Source organism: Amblyomma maculatum, chromosome 6, assembly GCF_055883805.1.
Source record: "Amblyomma maculatum isolate TAMU_Amacu chromosome 6, ASM5588380v1, whole genome shotgun sequence".
Lineage (NCBI taxonomy): Eukaryota > Metazoa > Arthropoda > Arachnida > Ixodida > Ixodidae > Amblyomma > Amblyomma maculatum.
Window position 1 is genome coordinate 91,637,764 of NC_139349.1, and position 15,082 is coordinate 91,652,845.

Sequence of the window (15,082 nt, forward strand, 5' to 3'; positions counted from 1 at the left end):
CAGTCGTAAAAATTACCTTTGTCCAAAATAATAAGGGACAAAATGAAGAAAAAAATGTTCAGTTCAACTTTGAACATGTCGGAGAGCGGAGTTTGTAGCATTTTTTCTAAGGGAGAAAATTGAGAGATTCGACGAAATTGTTTATGAGAAAGTTTCAGGCGTTGATTAATCTTATTGTGCACATGCAATGTGCATGTTTCCGACGGGCCAAATCGTGATGAGAAACCAGGAGGCACTACACTTGTTTCGAGGCATTATCTTGGTTTGTCTCGTACCATTTATTTATTTATTTATTTATTTATTTATTTATTTATTTATTTATTTATTTATTTATTTATTTATTTATTTATTTATTTATTTATTTATTTATTTATTTATTTATTTATTTATTCTTTCATGACAGGCCCCCATCGGGCTTGCGGCATTCGGACTGCGAGACGGGCTCGGGTGGTGGGGGGCCAAGTCGCATACGACGGAGAATTCCCCTGGCTGGTGAGTGGACGTTCCAGCTAAACTTCAACTTTTTTATTTCGAATAGAAGAAGCTCCTACACTGATTTAATTGGTTACTATCTGGACCGTTGAGGCGTTACAGATAGGAGCGGTAACTAATTATACCAAATCAAAAATAAGGAGAATTTAAACATAATTTACGAAAAAGCGCAGATTTGAATGCTGTGGGTTCAGAAATGGATACGATACAGGCGGGCAGGCGGTTCCAGTCTGAGCTGGTCTTGGGGAGGAAAGAGTACAAATACTCGTTAGCTCTGCAATTTGAAACATTGACTTTGAAACGGTGATCAATGCGGGGTGATAAGTAACTCGGAGCAGTGAAAATACTTAGTTTCAATGATTACTTTGTTTAATATATTTTGTGGGACGTTGAAAGTCTAGAAAAATGGCGCCACACGGAAAGTTATTCAAAATAAAATGAGCTGTACAATTCTGGACAGGTTCTAAGATATATGAGACTTGGTGCTAGGATCCTATACGGATGACGCGTATTCCATTTTACTACGAACTACCGTTTTGTACAGAAGTAGCTTTAAAGCAATCGGAGCAAGTGAAAAGTTACGGCGAAGGAAGCCAAGCATACGATTAGCCATTTCGATATGCGTTTTCCATGAGAGGTCCCTGCTGTTGCATACGCCAAGGTACTTATATACTGAAACAAAGTCTAATGTAGAGCCTTTAAGAACTTATGAATGTGGGTTAACCTTTTTAGGAAGTCGTGTTACTCTCATTGCTTTACATTTGGATGCATTAAGATTCATTAGCCATGTTACACACCATGCAAAAAGTTAATAATGTCACGCGGCAGAGCAACGGTATCTCAACGATGAGCCGAATAGATGATGTTACAAGATCAGGAAGATCATTAATATAGATTTGAAAGAGCAGAGGTCCTAGTACAGATCCTTGAGGAACGCCCGATGTTACTGAAGAAAGATTGGAGTTATGGTCATAAGCTGTCACGTGTTGGGTGCGACCCAGCAAAAAATATTCAGTTCATTTTAACATTTCATTATCTATGTTGAGTTTACTAATTTCTATTAGTAGAAGAGAAATAGAGACAGTCTCAAAGGCCATGGCGAAATTTACGAAAATGCAATCAACGGCAGATGAGTGATCCAAAGCTGCAAAAAGGTAATTTGTAAATGCGATTAATTGTGTTTTATAGAAGTGATTACGTCGAAAACCATGCTGATTGACTCTAAAAGAGGAATTGGACTCAACATGACACACAAGGGCAGAATGGATAACATGTTCAAGTAAAGTAATTTGCAAGTTCAAGTAATTTGCATGGTAAAGGTGTTATCGAAATTGGTCTGTAATTAAAGGGGCAGTGAACATCACCACACTTATGCACTAGAACCACATTGTCCATCTTCTAGTCGTCAGAGAGCATGCCGAAATGCGAAGATTGTGTAAACATTTCTGACAACATAATCGAAGAATAAGTAAAAGTGTTTTTCAACAACTTGTTGCTGATACCGTTAACGCCTGCAGATGATGACACTTTAGCGTTATCAATAACTTTGGAAATCCCCTCCCACTCAATGTTGATAACATCCATCAATGGGAAGCCTGGGGAAGACACATCCGGAAGGCTAGCCGGCGCAGTTCTCATGAAACATGAAGAAAACGCACGATTGAACAACGTGCAACATTCGTTAGATGTGACGAGACCACTTCGGTTACTTTTCAGTGCAATAGCTTTTTACGATTCACGTCAAAATTAGTCCAGAAATTTTGCGGGTTAGTAATCAGTAATCCAGGCAAGGTGCCCTGAAAAAAGTTGTGTTTTGCACTGGTTAGGGCATTTCGATATTGCGATGATACAGCACGATAAGCATTCTATCACTCAAGTTCGATACGGTGCAACGACAAAAGATGCGTTTTTTTTTTCTTATTTAGGAGTCGTTTCAACGAAATGTTGAACCATGGTGAACGTTTAGTGCACGTTATTTGAAGTAAAAGAATGTACTTTTCACTGAGAGGTTTTAATATGTCTTTGAATAGAGACCAGCTATCGTGCAGTGAACGTTCCCAAAATCTGGGGAAGAACACGTCAGCAAATTCTTCTAGTTCATGGTGAATTGCAGAGTAATTTCCTTTTTTTGTAATTCTGAATTAGTTTAGGATGTGTGATTGAGTGCAGTGAGCGAGACGGCATAGTGAAAATGATAACTGAATGATCACGTAGTCTTGATAGAAGTGTGAGAGATGAAACAGAATCAGGGCAGGTTGTTAAAACAAGGTCTAAAATGTTGGCAATTCATGCTGTAACGCGAGTTGGATCTTTTACAAGCTGCGAAAAGTTTAACGTTAAGCACAAGTCGATAAAGGCTAGTAATCCTGAAGAAGGAGGAATAACAGTAGGGCAGGCTTCAATCCATGATATCGCTTGGAAATTGAAGTCTCCTAAGAGAAATATTGGCGCTTTTAGAAACCTCAAAGTGATTTTGTTAATGCAATCATAAAGGTCGTCGCAAAAACTGCCTGCTGATTGAGGCCGCGGGTAAAGCACACACAGAAAAACTGTCTCTTTATGTTATAAATTAATACACGTGCAAAGAAATTCAAATTTTGATGGTATGAAGACATTATAGGAAAATAAACCATCCGCAACCGCCATCAAAATCCCGTCACCCAAGCGGCCGGTATGGTCTTATCTGTAAACAGTGTGTTGCCGCTCACAATAAAACAGTTCAGAATTATCAATTCTGCCTGATAACCAAGTTCATCTTAAAATAACCACGTCGGCAGCAGACGTATCTACCAGGGACGATAAGGCATCCCGTTTGTTTGAAAGGCTTCTTATATTCGTGAAAGGGAACCTGAAGTCACGAGTACACTATGCGTCAACGGCCGCTGATCCCTTCAACTTCAAACTTCAAGCATATTCTATGAGAAGCAAGCATTCCGGTGATGTGTTCATTTATTGCGGGTCTTCAGGTGTTTAATGACCTTTCCTAGACTAACGTGCGTTGCACTAAGCCGTGTTTTCCGTGTTCCGAAAATTTTTCGCTTGACTATCGTTTTATCGATATTCAAATGCAACTTGAGTTATTTTTACCATCAGTTTTAGACCACGGCAACAATTTTAAAACAATAACTTTATACTCTCATCGTATCGCAGAATTCCTCCCTAGTGGGGTCACAGCTTTGTCGTGATAGATTGGAGCGCGTCTCTGCCGCCCTAAAGGATTATAAGGGTGTCGCCAGAATTCTTTTGCACCCTTACAATGTGGTGTATTGCAGCTTATATTTGATAGCAAAATGAAACGGGGAAAATATGTTTCTAACAGCGGTAGCTCTAAAAGCCTCTATCTCCAGAAAATACATCATCGTCGGCGTTGCGGCATGACAGGTTTCATGACAGGTTTCTTGGCAGTTTACAGAGCCAGGCGCTGATTGGTTGGTGGGTTCGATGACGTCAGAGTAGACTGTACGGCATGGCAGAGTGAGCAGGAAGAACTAATTCGGTTAAGGCACGATCACGCGGGTCACTTAAAGGGGGCTTTATATCTATGCCTGGTGATCTTGCGCATAATGAGATAGCTTACTACTGGTTATGTGTCATAATAGAGGCACAAATTAAGAGATTTATTATTAAACAAATAGTAATCGGCATGCATTCGAACAGCGCAGACGTGAACCCCAGCACTGCAATAGAATCTCTCTCCCCCCCCCCCGCGAATAAAAATATAGAACAAACCAGAAAAAAACCTTCCGCGCCGATATTAAGCCTTTCTGCTTTGCATTACGATTATTCAAATAGGTATCAAATGTATGGCTCCTTCGGGTATATTGGGGGAGACGTTTGCCTGGCAATTAAAGGCGCATTCATAGCCGAGACGACTGTGTTTAAAACTTATTCATGAACTCTGAATTAATTCATAACGCTTGCATCAAACAGTATTAAATGATAACCCTACTGAAACGTGAGTGGGGAGAAACATAGCCTTTGAAAATCGCGCACAAAAAACTGTATCAATGCACAGCACTTTATTTATGTCGTATGTGGCGAAAGTGGTATTTCATTCTTTGTTTTCCTTACTTACCTTGTGATTTATAAAGGCGGCGTTTCAAGTGACGTAACGTCGACATGGCTAAACGTCTGCCTTATCGATTCAGGCCAGCTTCAATTTGCCTTCAGTTCCCTTGTGGTGATAAGGCGTTTATGATCTCTCATTCGCTCAATGGCAAGTTTCCTGTCACTCTTAAATTGTAGGCGTTACACATGCCAGCCGAAGTAGTGCAAGCAATATCTTTCCTGGGATTGTGCCGTTGTGTCTATCTTCGAAAGCTGTATTTTAAGAAGTAACGATGACGTCGGATTTTGCAGGTGTCCATACAGTTTGTGCCATCAATCGGGGAAAATAAATGTGGTGGCACCATCCTGAATGAACGGTGGATCCTTACAGCTGCTCATTGCTTCTACGGGTGAGTATAAAATATGGAGAGCAGGACAAGGTTTTAGACTGTTTCAAAATACATGTCGGATTGAGTTACGTTATTACTTTCTAAACGCCTTGTTTCGAACTCATTCGTATCGGATCCCTAGCAGGTGTTCTTGTAAAGGAAACGTTATTCTGCATTATAATGAGTAAAGAGCCCAAAAAATATTATGAATAACACGAATGCTTGAAAGCTACGGTGAGAATATGGTGCAGGTTTCCTTTTGAAACGCTGCTATAACCCGAACGCTATAGGGCGTCACTTTAACACTGCTTCAGTGAGAGTGTTTAAGGTCTGAGCTGCGCAAAAAAATTAAGAATATTTTCATTTCGTGTCCTGTTGTCACGCAGGTACACAAAGTCCAACTTCGTGGTTCGCGTCGCCGAGTATAACCTCCGCACGAAGGAGCCGCGTACACCCGCCATGACGTACACCATCGACAAGCTAGTCATGCACCCGGAATACCGCAAGGTCAAGAAGTACGACAACGACATCGCCCTGGTTCGACTGAGCCGGAAGATCAGCTACAGCGAATACGCACAGCCCGCTTGCCTGCCGAGTCTAACATTGGCCGACACCACAGGCATCAATGTCACCGTAGTTGGCTGGGGACAGGTGTCCGAGGACGTTCCCAAGACGCCAGGTGAGTTATCAGTCCCTGAGGCTCACTGACGGTATATATATATATATATATATATATATATATATATAGAACACATATTCATCATGCCTTCACTTCCTCAGAGTTATGGCGCTGCATAAAGAGTTGTAAGAACCATGCACAGTCACATTTCTACTGCACGTCTCCGAGGCCTCCTTTTCTTTCTCCTGCTTTTCTCAGCACAAGAAGATTTTACCTTCTATTTCTGGTTAGTTCAAAGATAGCCGCAAAGTAATAGGTCGTTTCTGGGGCTTGTCCTCTAAAGCAATAAGGTGTCTATTATTAGTTACCTGTAGTTAACAAGAAGTAGAAGCCTTGACCATTGTTGTTAGAATATCTGAATGAAAGAAATCAATGAAAGGAACGGAGATGTTTGGTTTGCCTAATAAATAAATGATAACGATAACTATGTTCAAGAAACACTGTTTTACTCATTTTGCTGTCTTGTGAATAATTACGCAGCGGTTCCACTGAAGGCAGTCCTCACCGTATTCGACAATCAAATTTGCAACACCTGGCTTCATAACCACTCCATGCGTGTCCTCGACAACCACATGTGTGCTGGTCTCGAAGAAGGCGGAAAGGACGCTTGCCACGTAAGTGCATTCAAGATTTGCTCTTGTTTCTAGATATTTCACTGACTCGAAACTGGCCGCCACGTTAACCTTCTCCTTGGGCAGAATACTAAAGATCCGGCTAGAAGAATAAAAAAATAGAATAAGGACTGGGGGAAGCTTTTCGCCCAGCACATCAACTTATCTGCTGGACAATTAACGTTCTTCCTAGCCTAACACTCTGTACTTATAAATGCTGAAATGTGGCTGGCACCCCGTTGGCTATGCGTTTTTAAAAGCCTTGAAGCGCTATACGGCTGGCTTATTCCCTCGTCTTATTTTTTTTATTCTCTATTGTCATATTCCAGTTCTGTATTGTGAAGCTGGTAGTGTCACAGAATAAACAAAAATAGAAAGATAGTACAAAACTGCAGTACCGGTATACCAGCCCAGATCAGTACCACTCCCTTTGGAAATTGTGTGACTCACAGGATTACCGCTGTAGCGGGTGGCGTTTTCCATGACTATAAGATGCATGCCGTCTCTTATTCTGAGCATCACTGCAATGCGGCTTAAGTACGTTTCACGTGTCCGAGGGAAATGAGGCCTTTAAGAGCAACTGAGGTAAAAAGTATTAGTCGTGCTTGAACGAATTAGGCCTTTCGTACAAATTCACTTTCAAATAAGTCTACAAGCATAGTTTATCTGCTAGCTGCCCACTACAAGTACCGCGCCGTTCGCCTGCCTATAATATACACTGCGCAGCGGAAAATATAACTAAATAATATTCTTCGTTTCAGGGGTCTCTACAACGGGGGTCGAAATATGCAGGAAGCGATGCCGCAGTACTTTTATATATTACGTAAAATATAGTCGTTGTTTGGAAACTCCTATCAAAAAACGCAATTTTGGGTTCAATTTTTGAATCTATACCCACCTCCTTTTGTCCCCCCATAGCGTTTTTGGCTTGCTGTTTAAAAGCTGTGCGTATGAAAGTTGTAGTGAAATACGCAGATGGACGGTGTTCATGTTTCTTGCTTCATTGCAAGACACGTACCCAAACATCATTCTAATAATAGAAAAATCTTAGCTCGTATTCAAGTAGTGGGCTTCAGATATAACAACCATGCTCTGTTTACTCCTAATGTAATCGCTATTCGTAGGTTTCGCTGAATTCCCGCCTTTTCGTGCTCTAGGAATGATAAGTGACAGCAAGCTCTGATTATGAACCCTCGCGCAGGGTGACTCTGGAGGACCCCTCCTGGCTGTGAACCGCCGTCGCTACGTGGTAGTGGGCGTGGTGGCTGCCGGTGACGGCTGCGCCCTGCCTAAGACACCCGGCATCTATACGCGGGTCACGGCGTTTTTGCCTTGGATCATGGAATACATATCGCCGGACAGCACTGATCGGGACAACATCGCCAGGCTGTGATACCGCTCGTGATGCGTGCCGGCTGTGCCGAGAGGTGTTGGTATAGTACGTGTTGTACATAACAGAATGGATCTCCCCGTGTTGTTGCTGTTTTTTGACCTCGCTTTTACGTATATCGGGACATTGGCAGTGATTGTTTTTGTTTTTTTTTTCATTTCGTATAAGCACAGTGCAATTCGTTCAAAAGCATACTAGCACACTTTCCCTCTTTGGTCGAAAGCGTTGCTATTGAAATACGACGGCGGCGCTACGGACAAAAATGTGCCCAGCATGCCGTCGGCCTGCGATAATTCCAGTAGAAATGGAGCCCGTGCTCCTCCACTTAGCACAAAGAGAGATGAGTCCCAATGTAATCGCACAAGGACACCGAACTCTCATTTGGAAGGCTCGCAAAAATATTACTAAGACATTCTTTGCCGCGATGAACGCTATGGCACTATGAAGTTTTCGTAAAAGGCAGTAATGCTAGGCATGACTTTGTATACATAACTGGATGGTTCGTTTTCAAGTTTAGGAGGAGAAACCTGGATAGAGCAACTTTCTTGGTCTACAACAAACAAAGTGTTCTTCCCCAAGGAATAAGAGCTCGTTGGGATATTTTCGTACTTCGATTGCAACCGAAAAAAAAAAGCACAAAGGTTTGCTTCTGTAGTGAAGGAAGCCAAATATCACGACACCAGATTTTTTTTTTGTTTTGTTTTGCTCTGGATACATGAAAAAAAAAAAAAGAGAACTAGTGCATTCTCGGAAACGAACCTCATCGCAATGGTAAAAATTCTGCAGAAACGGTGCCTCGTTTTTACAAGACTAACTTTTTCAGGCTGGAATCTCTAGTTATTTTAACCAAGTGATCAGTTCGTTTTTATTTCACGTCGGCACCACATGCCTGTCATGAGCATTGCAGTTAAATATGGCTGCTTAGTGTTAGAAATGTTGTTTTGAGACCTTTGAAACTAGTCATCACCTTCTAACAAGAAAAGAACATCTCATGCCCTAATATGCTGTCACTACTTAGACAACAGTGCTTAGGGTATAAGTAACTACGTCATATTTCGTTTTCGGCCATCATTCATAAATAATTCTAGCTGCAGTAACAGTTTTAATTCATTGAAGTTTTGTTTCATAGTGATGTAACTGTTATCTCCCCTGCGCATTTGGTGTATTTATTCATATGGTTCTTGCATACTAAGCACGGAAATACAGGGTGTTTCCAACAACTCGACAAGTTTTAAGCACAATTATAAACAAGGCAAGTAACATAGCATTCCCAGGTAGCATTATGTACCCTATGAATCTAATTGGCTTACTATCCCTAGCGAAGTGTTTCGGGAAGTTGAAATCATAGACCTGATTCACTTAAACGAAAGAGAATGTTCCATTGCACAATGCTGTCTAACAATGACATAATTCGCCCATTCACTGTATTTTTTAAGCCAACTAGTCTTTTATCTATTCCGTTCCTTCAAAGAACCAAACAGCATACCATTTTTAGTGTCATTATCACTGATAGCCTTCATTTTGCTAAGAGCCATCAGTGCTAGTTAGTACTCTTGACATGCTTTCTATTTATATTTGTACAGAATAGGCTTTCGATTATAGCTTGAAATATCTACATATAAAGCTGAACTTCAGTCTTGTAATATTCATCAATGCCTAGTTGCTGTTCGAGGTGACGTCTTAGCTCACCGGGATATATGTCAGCTGTTTACGCTCATATGTTGAGCATTGCTCTTATCAAATTTTTCTATTCCATGAAGAATTTCTGGCACATTTTTGTTGCATAAAGATTGAAAAGCTATGGTTTCTTTATAATAATTAATGTCATGTTATGTTATGTAATCTGCAAAAAATACCAATACGCACTTATTTTCAGATCCATGTACTGCTTTTACTCTACATTTATAGTGAACAACCCAGGCACTTGTCTATGAGATTTTGCACAGTTTAATATCATATTCCCGTGGCTATAGCTTGAAGGCATTTCAAACAAGGTCCTTAGGGTTCAGGAACGAAGTTTCTGGCTGAGTGCTACTAGTCATTTCTGCCATTCATGGCGTCCAGCTATTGGAGCACGTTATTTACGTGTGCATTTACTTTATTCACACTTTATAACAAATAATTGGCATGCACAATGAAATTCTGCGAGTTATGTTTATTAGCAAAGTGTATTTGTATTACAGTTGTAATGATGAATTGCTTAACATTTTGTTATGTGTTTTCCGTGCGCCTTGAACATATGATAGTGATGGATTACATCTTTATGTACGTTACCATGAAACTTTCGCTCAAGGGTTTGTATAAATTACGCCTATTTGTGTTGTAGCGTTTATAAGAGCAAACTTGGCACTTGAGTGTGATCACATTAGTCATTTGACTGTACACATCCACAGAAGGAAAGCTTATGTACATTTGCGACTTTTGTAAATATTTGTACATATAAAGCAGTAGGTTCTTATTGTACTTCTCTGCGCTACAAATATACATGATGAAAACATATATGTCATGTTCATTACTGTTGATTTGTAGGTTTACTTTGAATTGAAGGACCGGTAGCTCTTTGAAGCGAACTTGTTGCCGATGTGTTTTATGCATCACAATAAATTGTTTGAAAGTCTGACATTCATCATGTTACAGTCGTTTATGTAACTTTGCCAAGTGTCACAGAAACCAAAGGTTGGTTTCTCGATTTACAGGGCATCGCGAAACTAAATCACCGCAATGCCACATTTTCCAGCAACCCGGGATATAGAAAACTCGCTATTTGAGGTGATTGCGAACAAGAAGAAAGTGGGCGACAATAATTCGCGCAGATACAACTGCACTCTCTGTGCACACATTTACTATATCCATTTATTAAGATAACTGTACGATTGATTTTCAGAGGTTTTATATAACTGAAAAATGTGGAATACATACGTTCACAATGTTCTTGATCAGATGAGTTCGCAAATACAGTTGAATCACTCTGAAACGTTTTGCTCACTATGCAAACAACTTTTGCTTGGATCCGTGCGAGCTGAATTCTTACATGCAATACAAACAAAATGATTTTAACAAAGTAAATAAAAGGCTTCAAGCAATTCTTTATGTACAAAACATGTTATACAATACAGAATATTTGATTCACAAAAACCACACCTTTATTGTGCGGTCAGGTACATAAAGATGATTCCCTGAATAACTCCATCTGAATAAAAAATAGTATACACATCGTGGCTTTATCACCCGTCTTTAATACGTGCTCTTCGCCAATCACGAACATTCGATATCGGTTTAATGGTTCTAAACTTTATATAACAGCATTACATACTGCCAAGCCATTGTTCTTTGTACCTACCACATTGAACAAAACATTTGTCGAAGTAAACTTCACGATACCGTCAATGCTATTTTGCTCACACAGAATTCATGAACGTTCATTGCGTGCGTGGCTCAAACAGCAGTATAATGGTAATATTGTCTCTGACATTATATATATAACATGACAGGCTAGTCTCGAGTGCGGGAGTGGTGCATGGCAGAAGAAACAAAGCGACATTTCACAAAGACAAATAAAGATGATGTTTAATTTCAGAGCAGGAAGTGTAGCGCATGTTTAATCACAGAAACGCAAAAACTGGGCAGAAACAAGAGCGAAATTGGTGGCCCGGTGGCTGCTGAACATATTTCAACCCCTCTGTTCTGCAGTAAACCTCTCTCGGGCTAACCCGATAGGCCTGACGCGCCTGTATGTGGGAGGCCGTCAGCTTTATTTATATTACACTATACGTTCATGGCGGCAACAATAGTCAACCTATCGAATTACGCTTTAATTTGTTAATGAAAGTCATGGGCAGCATTACAGCCCGTTTCTGATGATGCCTACATACACTTCACTGGAGCTGAAATAACACACGGTAGAGCATGAAGATACGTCTTTGGTCGAAATGCTTCTGTGTGTGTTGGCTGAATAAAAAAAAAAAACGTATAATTGATGACCAACGGCCCTTTTTGTCGCTCGCCCCCGCGCAGGAGAAGCAGCAGCTATCGGCTGCTCCTCAGATGACTCATTATCCAGGGCATGTAGGAAGTGATGCGGGTGTAGAGTCCCGGGAGAAGAGGACGAGCACAACCGATGCCACCGGATACGACACCAATCACAACGTACGTGTCGCCTTCCAGGACCATCAGGGGCCCGCCGGAGTCTCCCTGCGTAACCCAACATGCACAGGTAGAAATACGTTATTGAGATAGATACCACAGTATCTTATCTGCAAGCGCTGTGATGACTGTGACAATCTACCGCTGCATCAGCCCCGCTTCTGTGGGAGTAATATTAGCAAGAAGAGAGGATATCAGTGCGAAATGCACTCCTAGGTGAAGGATTGGCATTTCCGGATTGTCAACTGTTCGTTGATAATGCGGCCGAAATGAGTGCCTATGGTGTCTTGAGTGCTTGTCATAGTCATTAATGTTACTCTAAACAAGTTTCTTTATCTAAAATACAAGCATGCAGAGCACCCCGTCGGAGATTTGTTCTCATCAGATCGCCGAAAAACACAGTGATAATGATCAATCAGTTTTGGGTGCCAAAATATTTATAGGACTAGGAACAAAACTGCACCTCAATGCCCCATCATCAAAATCGTTAGGAATGGGCCACCAAATCCCGATCACACTACTGGTGATAGGCATACTAAAAACGACATTCTCTCTCACTGTTAAAAAGTTATTGCAACCACTATGTCCAAAATTAACTTTCGTCCAAGGCACCACGGCTCAAGCACAATTATTAACGCGCAGGTATCTTCTATGTTTAGCCCAGTCTAATTAGTAGTAGTAATCAAACTGTATTTACGAACAGTGTGTCAGGAGCATCTTATTTTATATTTCGTGGTACCAGACACACTCACAGTGCAGTACATGAGGGTGCTTTTGAGAACTATAATGAGAAACATTTGCATATACAATAAGATTTTCTATGTTCCTCTTGTGTTAACCGGTGCCAGGGTGCCCTATTCACCAAAGGGATATAAAGGGCAACGAGATGCGTAAGATGAGTACGCAAAGCCAACGAAAATCGAACAAGGGCTGCGGGGACGGGGGAAGGCTTCAGACCACTAGCCAGTATTTTGAGAAGTGTACTTGACAAACTGGCTGCTTCAAAATGAAGCCCAGCTTTCGCGGTTGTCACATTTAATTGTGAGGCATATGTGCTGTATTGTAGACTACTGCTGTGAGTGTCTTGATAAAAATGGCTTAATATCTCGATGTTGATCAAAATCATGCTGTTAAGGTATGACCGACAAATATACCAAGTAGTTTGGATTGTCAATGAATACCTGTGAGATACGGTTTTTATATAATGTTCTGAGGCAGCTGTGAAATATTGCAAGGCAATTTTATGAACGTACATTGAAGGTAATATATGAAGGTAATATGAAGGTCTAATATTCAAAAAAGGAACAAAACAAATGCTTTAATCTTTTTTTACAGTACTCGCATCCAGTACTTGAGTTTTCCTTGGAAAACCAATGGGGAGAGTTTCAAATATTAAGCAATTTGTACGACAATTAGGACCCGCCTTTAAGAACTCACTCAGCCAGTTTCCAAATGTGCTAACCTCCTGGAGTTCTGAAGTAGGCTCATTGTTCATTACGTCGTTGAAGTTATGTTTTCTGTTTTGCACAAGACAACAGCGCAATCTCCGATAGAAAGCTTGTAATTCAGATCTGCCGCGTCCCGCTCGACTTCTGGAGAGTAGGAAAGCGGGGTGGCAAAAAACCTTGGCCATGCCGGCTGATGTGACGTCACTCCAAGAGCTGAAGACACTTAGCGCCACCTGATAAACCTTTCAGCGTGCGTTGTTCCTTGCCTTCATGTGCGTTGCAGATGCACAAAGCATGTCATCTGGGTTTTTTGCGTCCTATCCATAAAGTAGAACTATGGTGTGTTCGGGAGCGTGAGCACCTAGACCGCGACGATGATCGCCTTAATTTAGTTTCTCGCGAACATCGAAAACTTGAAACGCAGCAAGTCACTGGTGATAAGAAAGATCAAGCTGACCAGAGGAAGCGTACTCAGTGCGAATAACTTTCGTATCTGCGACGGTGAGCAGAGTTTGTCCCTAATGCGAATTCTATAGGGCTTTGTCAGAATGGCAGGCACACCTTAACCATGACATGACTCTAACTTTTCTCGGACAGAAGAACCACATCGATTACCATCTCAAAGAATCGCGTTTACTAAAAGGAGGGCTAGTGAGATAAGGGTTTCTCCTTCCGATTGTAATTTCATTACGTTCCGACAGCTCGGGTCTCGTTTGTGTGTGCGCAATTGCGTGGAGTCTTTAATTTGTTCTATTCACGCATTGAAATCTCGCGATGGGACGCACAGTCAACTTCGGCGCGGGGTTGTTATTACGTGTCATGTTTTCTACACGTTTCCGTGCTAAAAATCGCGCAGTTAATCAGCCACGCGCGCTGGTAATTCTTCGGGAGCGGACCAGCAATTCAGAAGAGCTTACTATTTTCACAGGCTGTGACGACTTTTCGAGATCCTTTCCTTCACGTCCCGCACTTGACATACTCGCGGAACTTGCGGAAGCTTTATCGGAGGCTCACGGGAGTGCGCTCCAGCACAAGCGAGGCCATATTTGAAGCGCAATGTGCAATGCTTGGTTCACCGCATCGAAGCAAGCCAGCATCGAAGCTGTTCATGCGTGGCATCGTTTCTACTCATTGCCCTCTCATCACGAAAAGTTAACGATTCACACGAAATCATTCCACATAGCTCTGCCTTGTGGATGCAGACTAAATGCGAAATGAACGCCAAAGAGGTTCTTGCAGGAAAACGCTATGTTTTGAACATACTCCGCTTCTTTTCATCAAGGCATGAGTGCGGGGAATTTGCGGCTTAGCTTTTAACACGCGCCGACAGTTAGGTCACTGAGCTTACATCGTGGGTGTAGACGAGGGAAATATTTCCTAGGCATATATGGCAAAATTACTTTTGAAAAGGAATTAAATTACATTACTCATTACTTTGCTGAAAATCGCAGAAAAGTAATTAAATTACATTACTCATCACTGCTCCCAAAAAGCAATGAAATTACATTACAATTACTTCTACTGAGTAATTAAACTACTTTTAAATTACTTTCTAGTTTTCATCCATGCAAAAACTAAGCAAAGCTAGTAAGCAAAACAACTTGTTCTCCAGACGCGAAGCACCAACATTCTTTCGTCTTCCCGCCAAATTCCGTCCCAGAGAGCTATTCCTTCTCTCTCTCCTACAGTAAGTGCGATTACAAAAACAAGACTACCGCAAAAAAAAAAAATAAAAAAAGAAAAAAACATGGGCGAACGGTCCTGAAATGACCGGCGAACCCAGCGTCTTGCTGGCCCGGAGCTGTCTCCGCCATTTGAAGCGCCCGAGAAGCTAGGTTATTTATTGTTCGCGCAGTCCCAAGAATCGATGTCGGCACATTTGT

At 41.3% G+C, this 15,082-nt stretch overlaps 2 protein-coding genes across 2 annotated transcripts in view; one reads left to right on the forward strand and one right to left on the reverse strand.

Annotated features, from left to right (window-relative positions):
• Nucleotides 1–396: 396 nt before the first annotated feature.
• LOC146186237 (venom protease-like) lies at nucleotides 397–8,273 on the forward strand. The gene is made up of 5 exons (XM_084608010.1): nucleotides 397–492; nucleotides 4,852–4,949; nucleotides 5,315–5,607; nucleotides 6,088–6,221; nucleotides 7,420–8,273. Exons 1-5 carry the CDS (start codon nucleotides 397–399, stop codon nucleotides 7,609–7,611), a joined length of 813 nt encoding a protein of 270 aa, XP_084464136.1. The 3' UTR covers nucleotides 7,612–8,273.
• A 3,361-nt stretch (nucleotides 8,274–11,634) lies between these two features.
• LOC146186238 (serine protease 33-like) overlaps nucleotides 11,635–15,082 on the reverse strand; it is a 54,170-nt gene continuing 50,722 nt past the window's right edge. Inside the window, exon 6 of the mRNA XM_084607109.1 lies at nucleotides 11,635–11,799. Within this exon, the coding sequence (XP_084463235.1) occupies nucleotides 11,635–11,799 (165 nt within the window). The remainder of the gene's footprint in view (nucleotides 11,800–15,082) is intronic.

Coding starts and splice junctions, on each gene's coding strand:
- LOC146186237 (XM_084608010.1), top strand. CDS start 397: ATGACAGGCCCCCATCGGGCTTGCGGCATTCGGACTGCGAGACGGGCT. Junction 493..4,851: donor ACGGAGAATTCCCCTGGCTG/GTGAGTGGACGT, acceptor CGGATTTTGCAG/GTGTCCATACAGTTTGTGCC. Junction 6,222..7,419: donor GCGGAAAGGACGCTTGCCAC/GTAAGTGCATTC, acceptor ACCCTCGCGCAG/GGTGACTCTGGAGGACCCCT.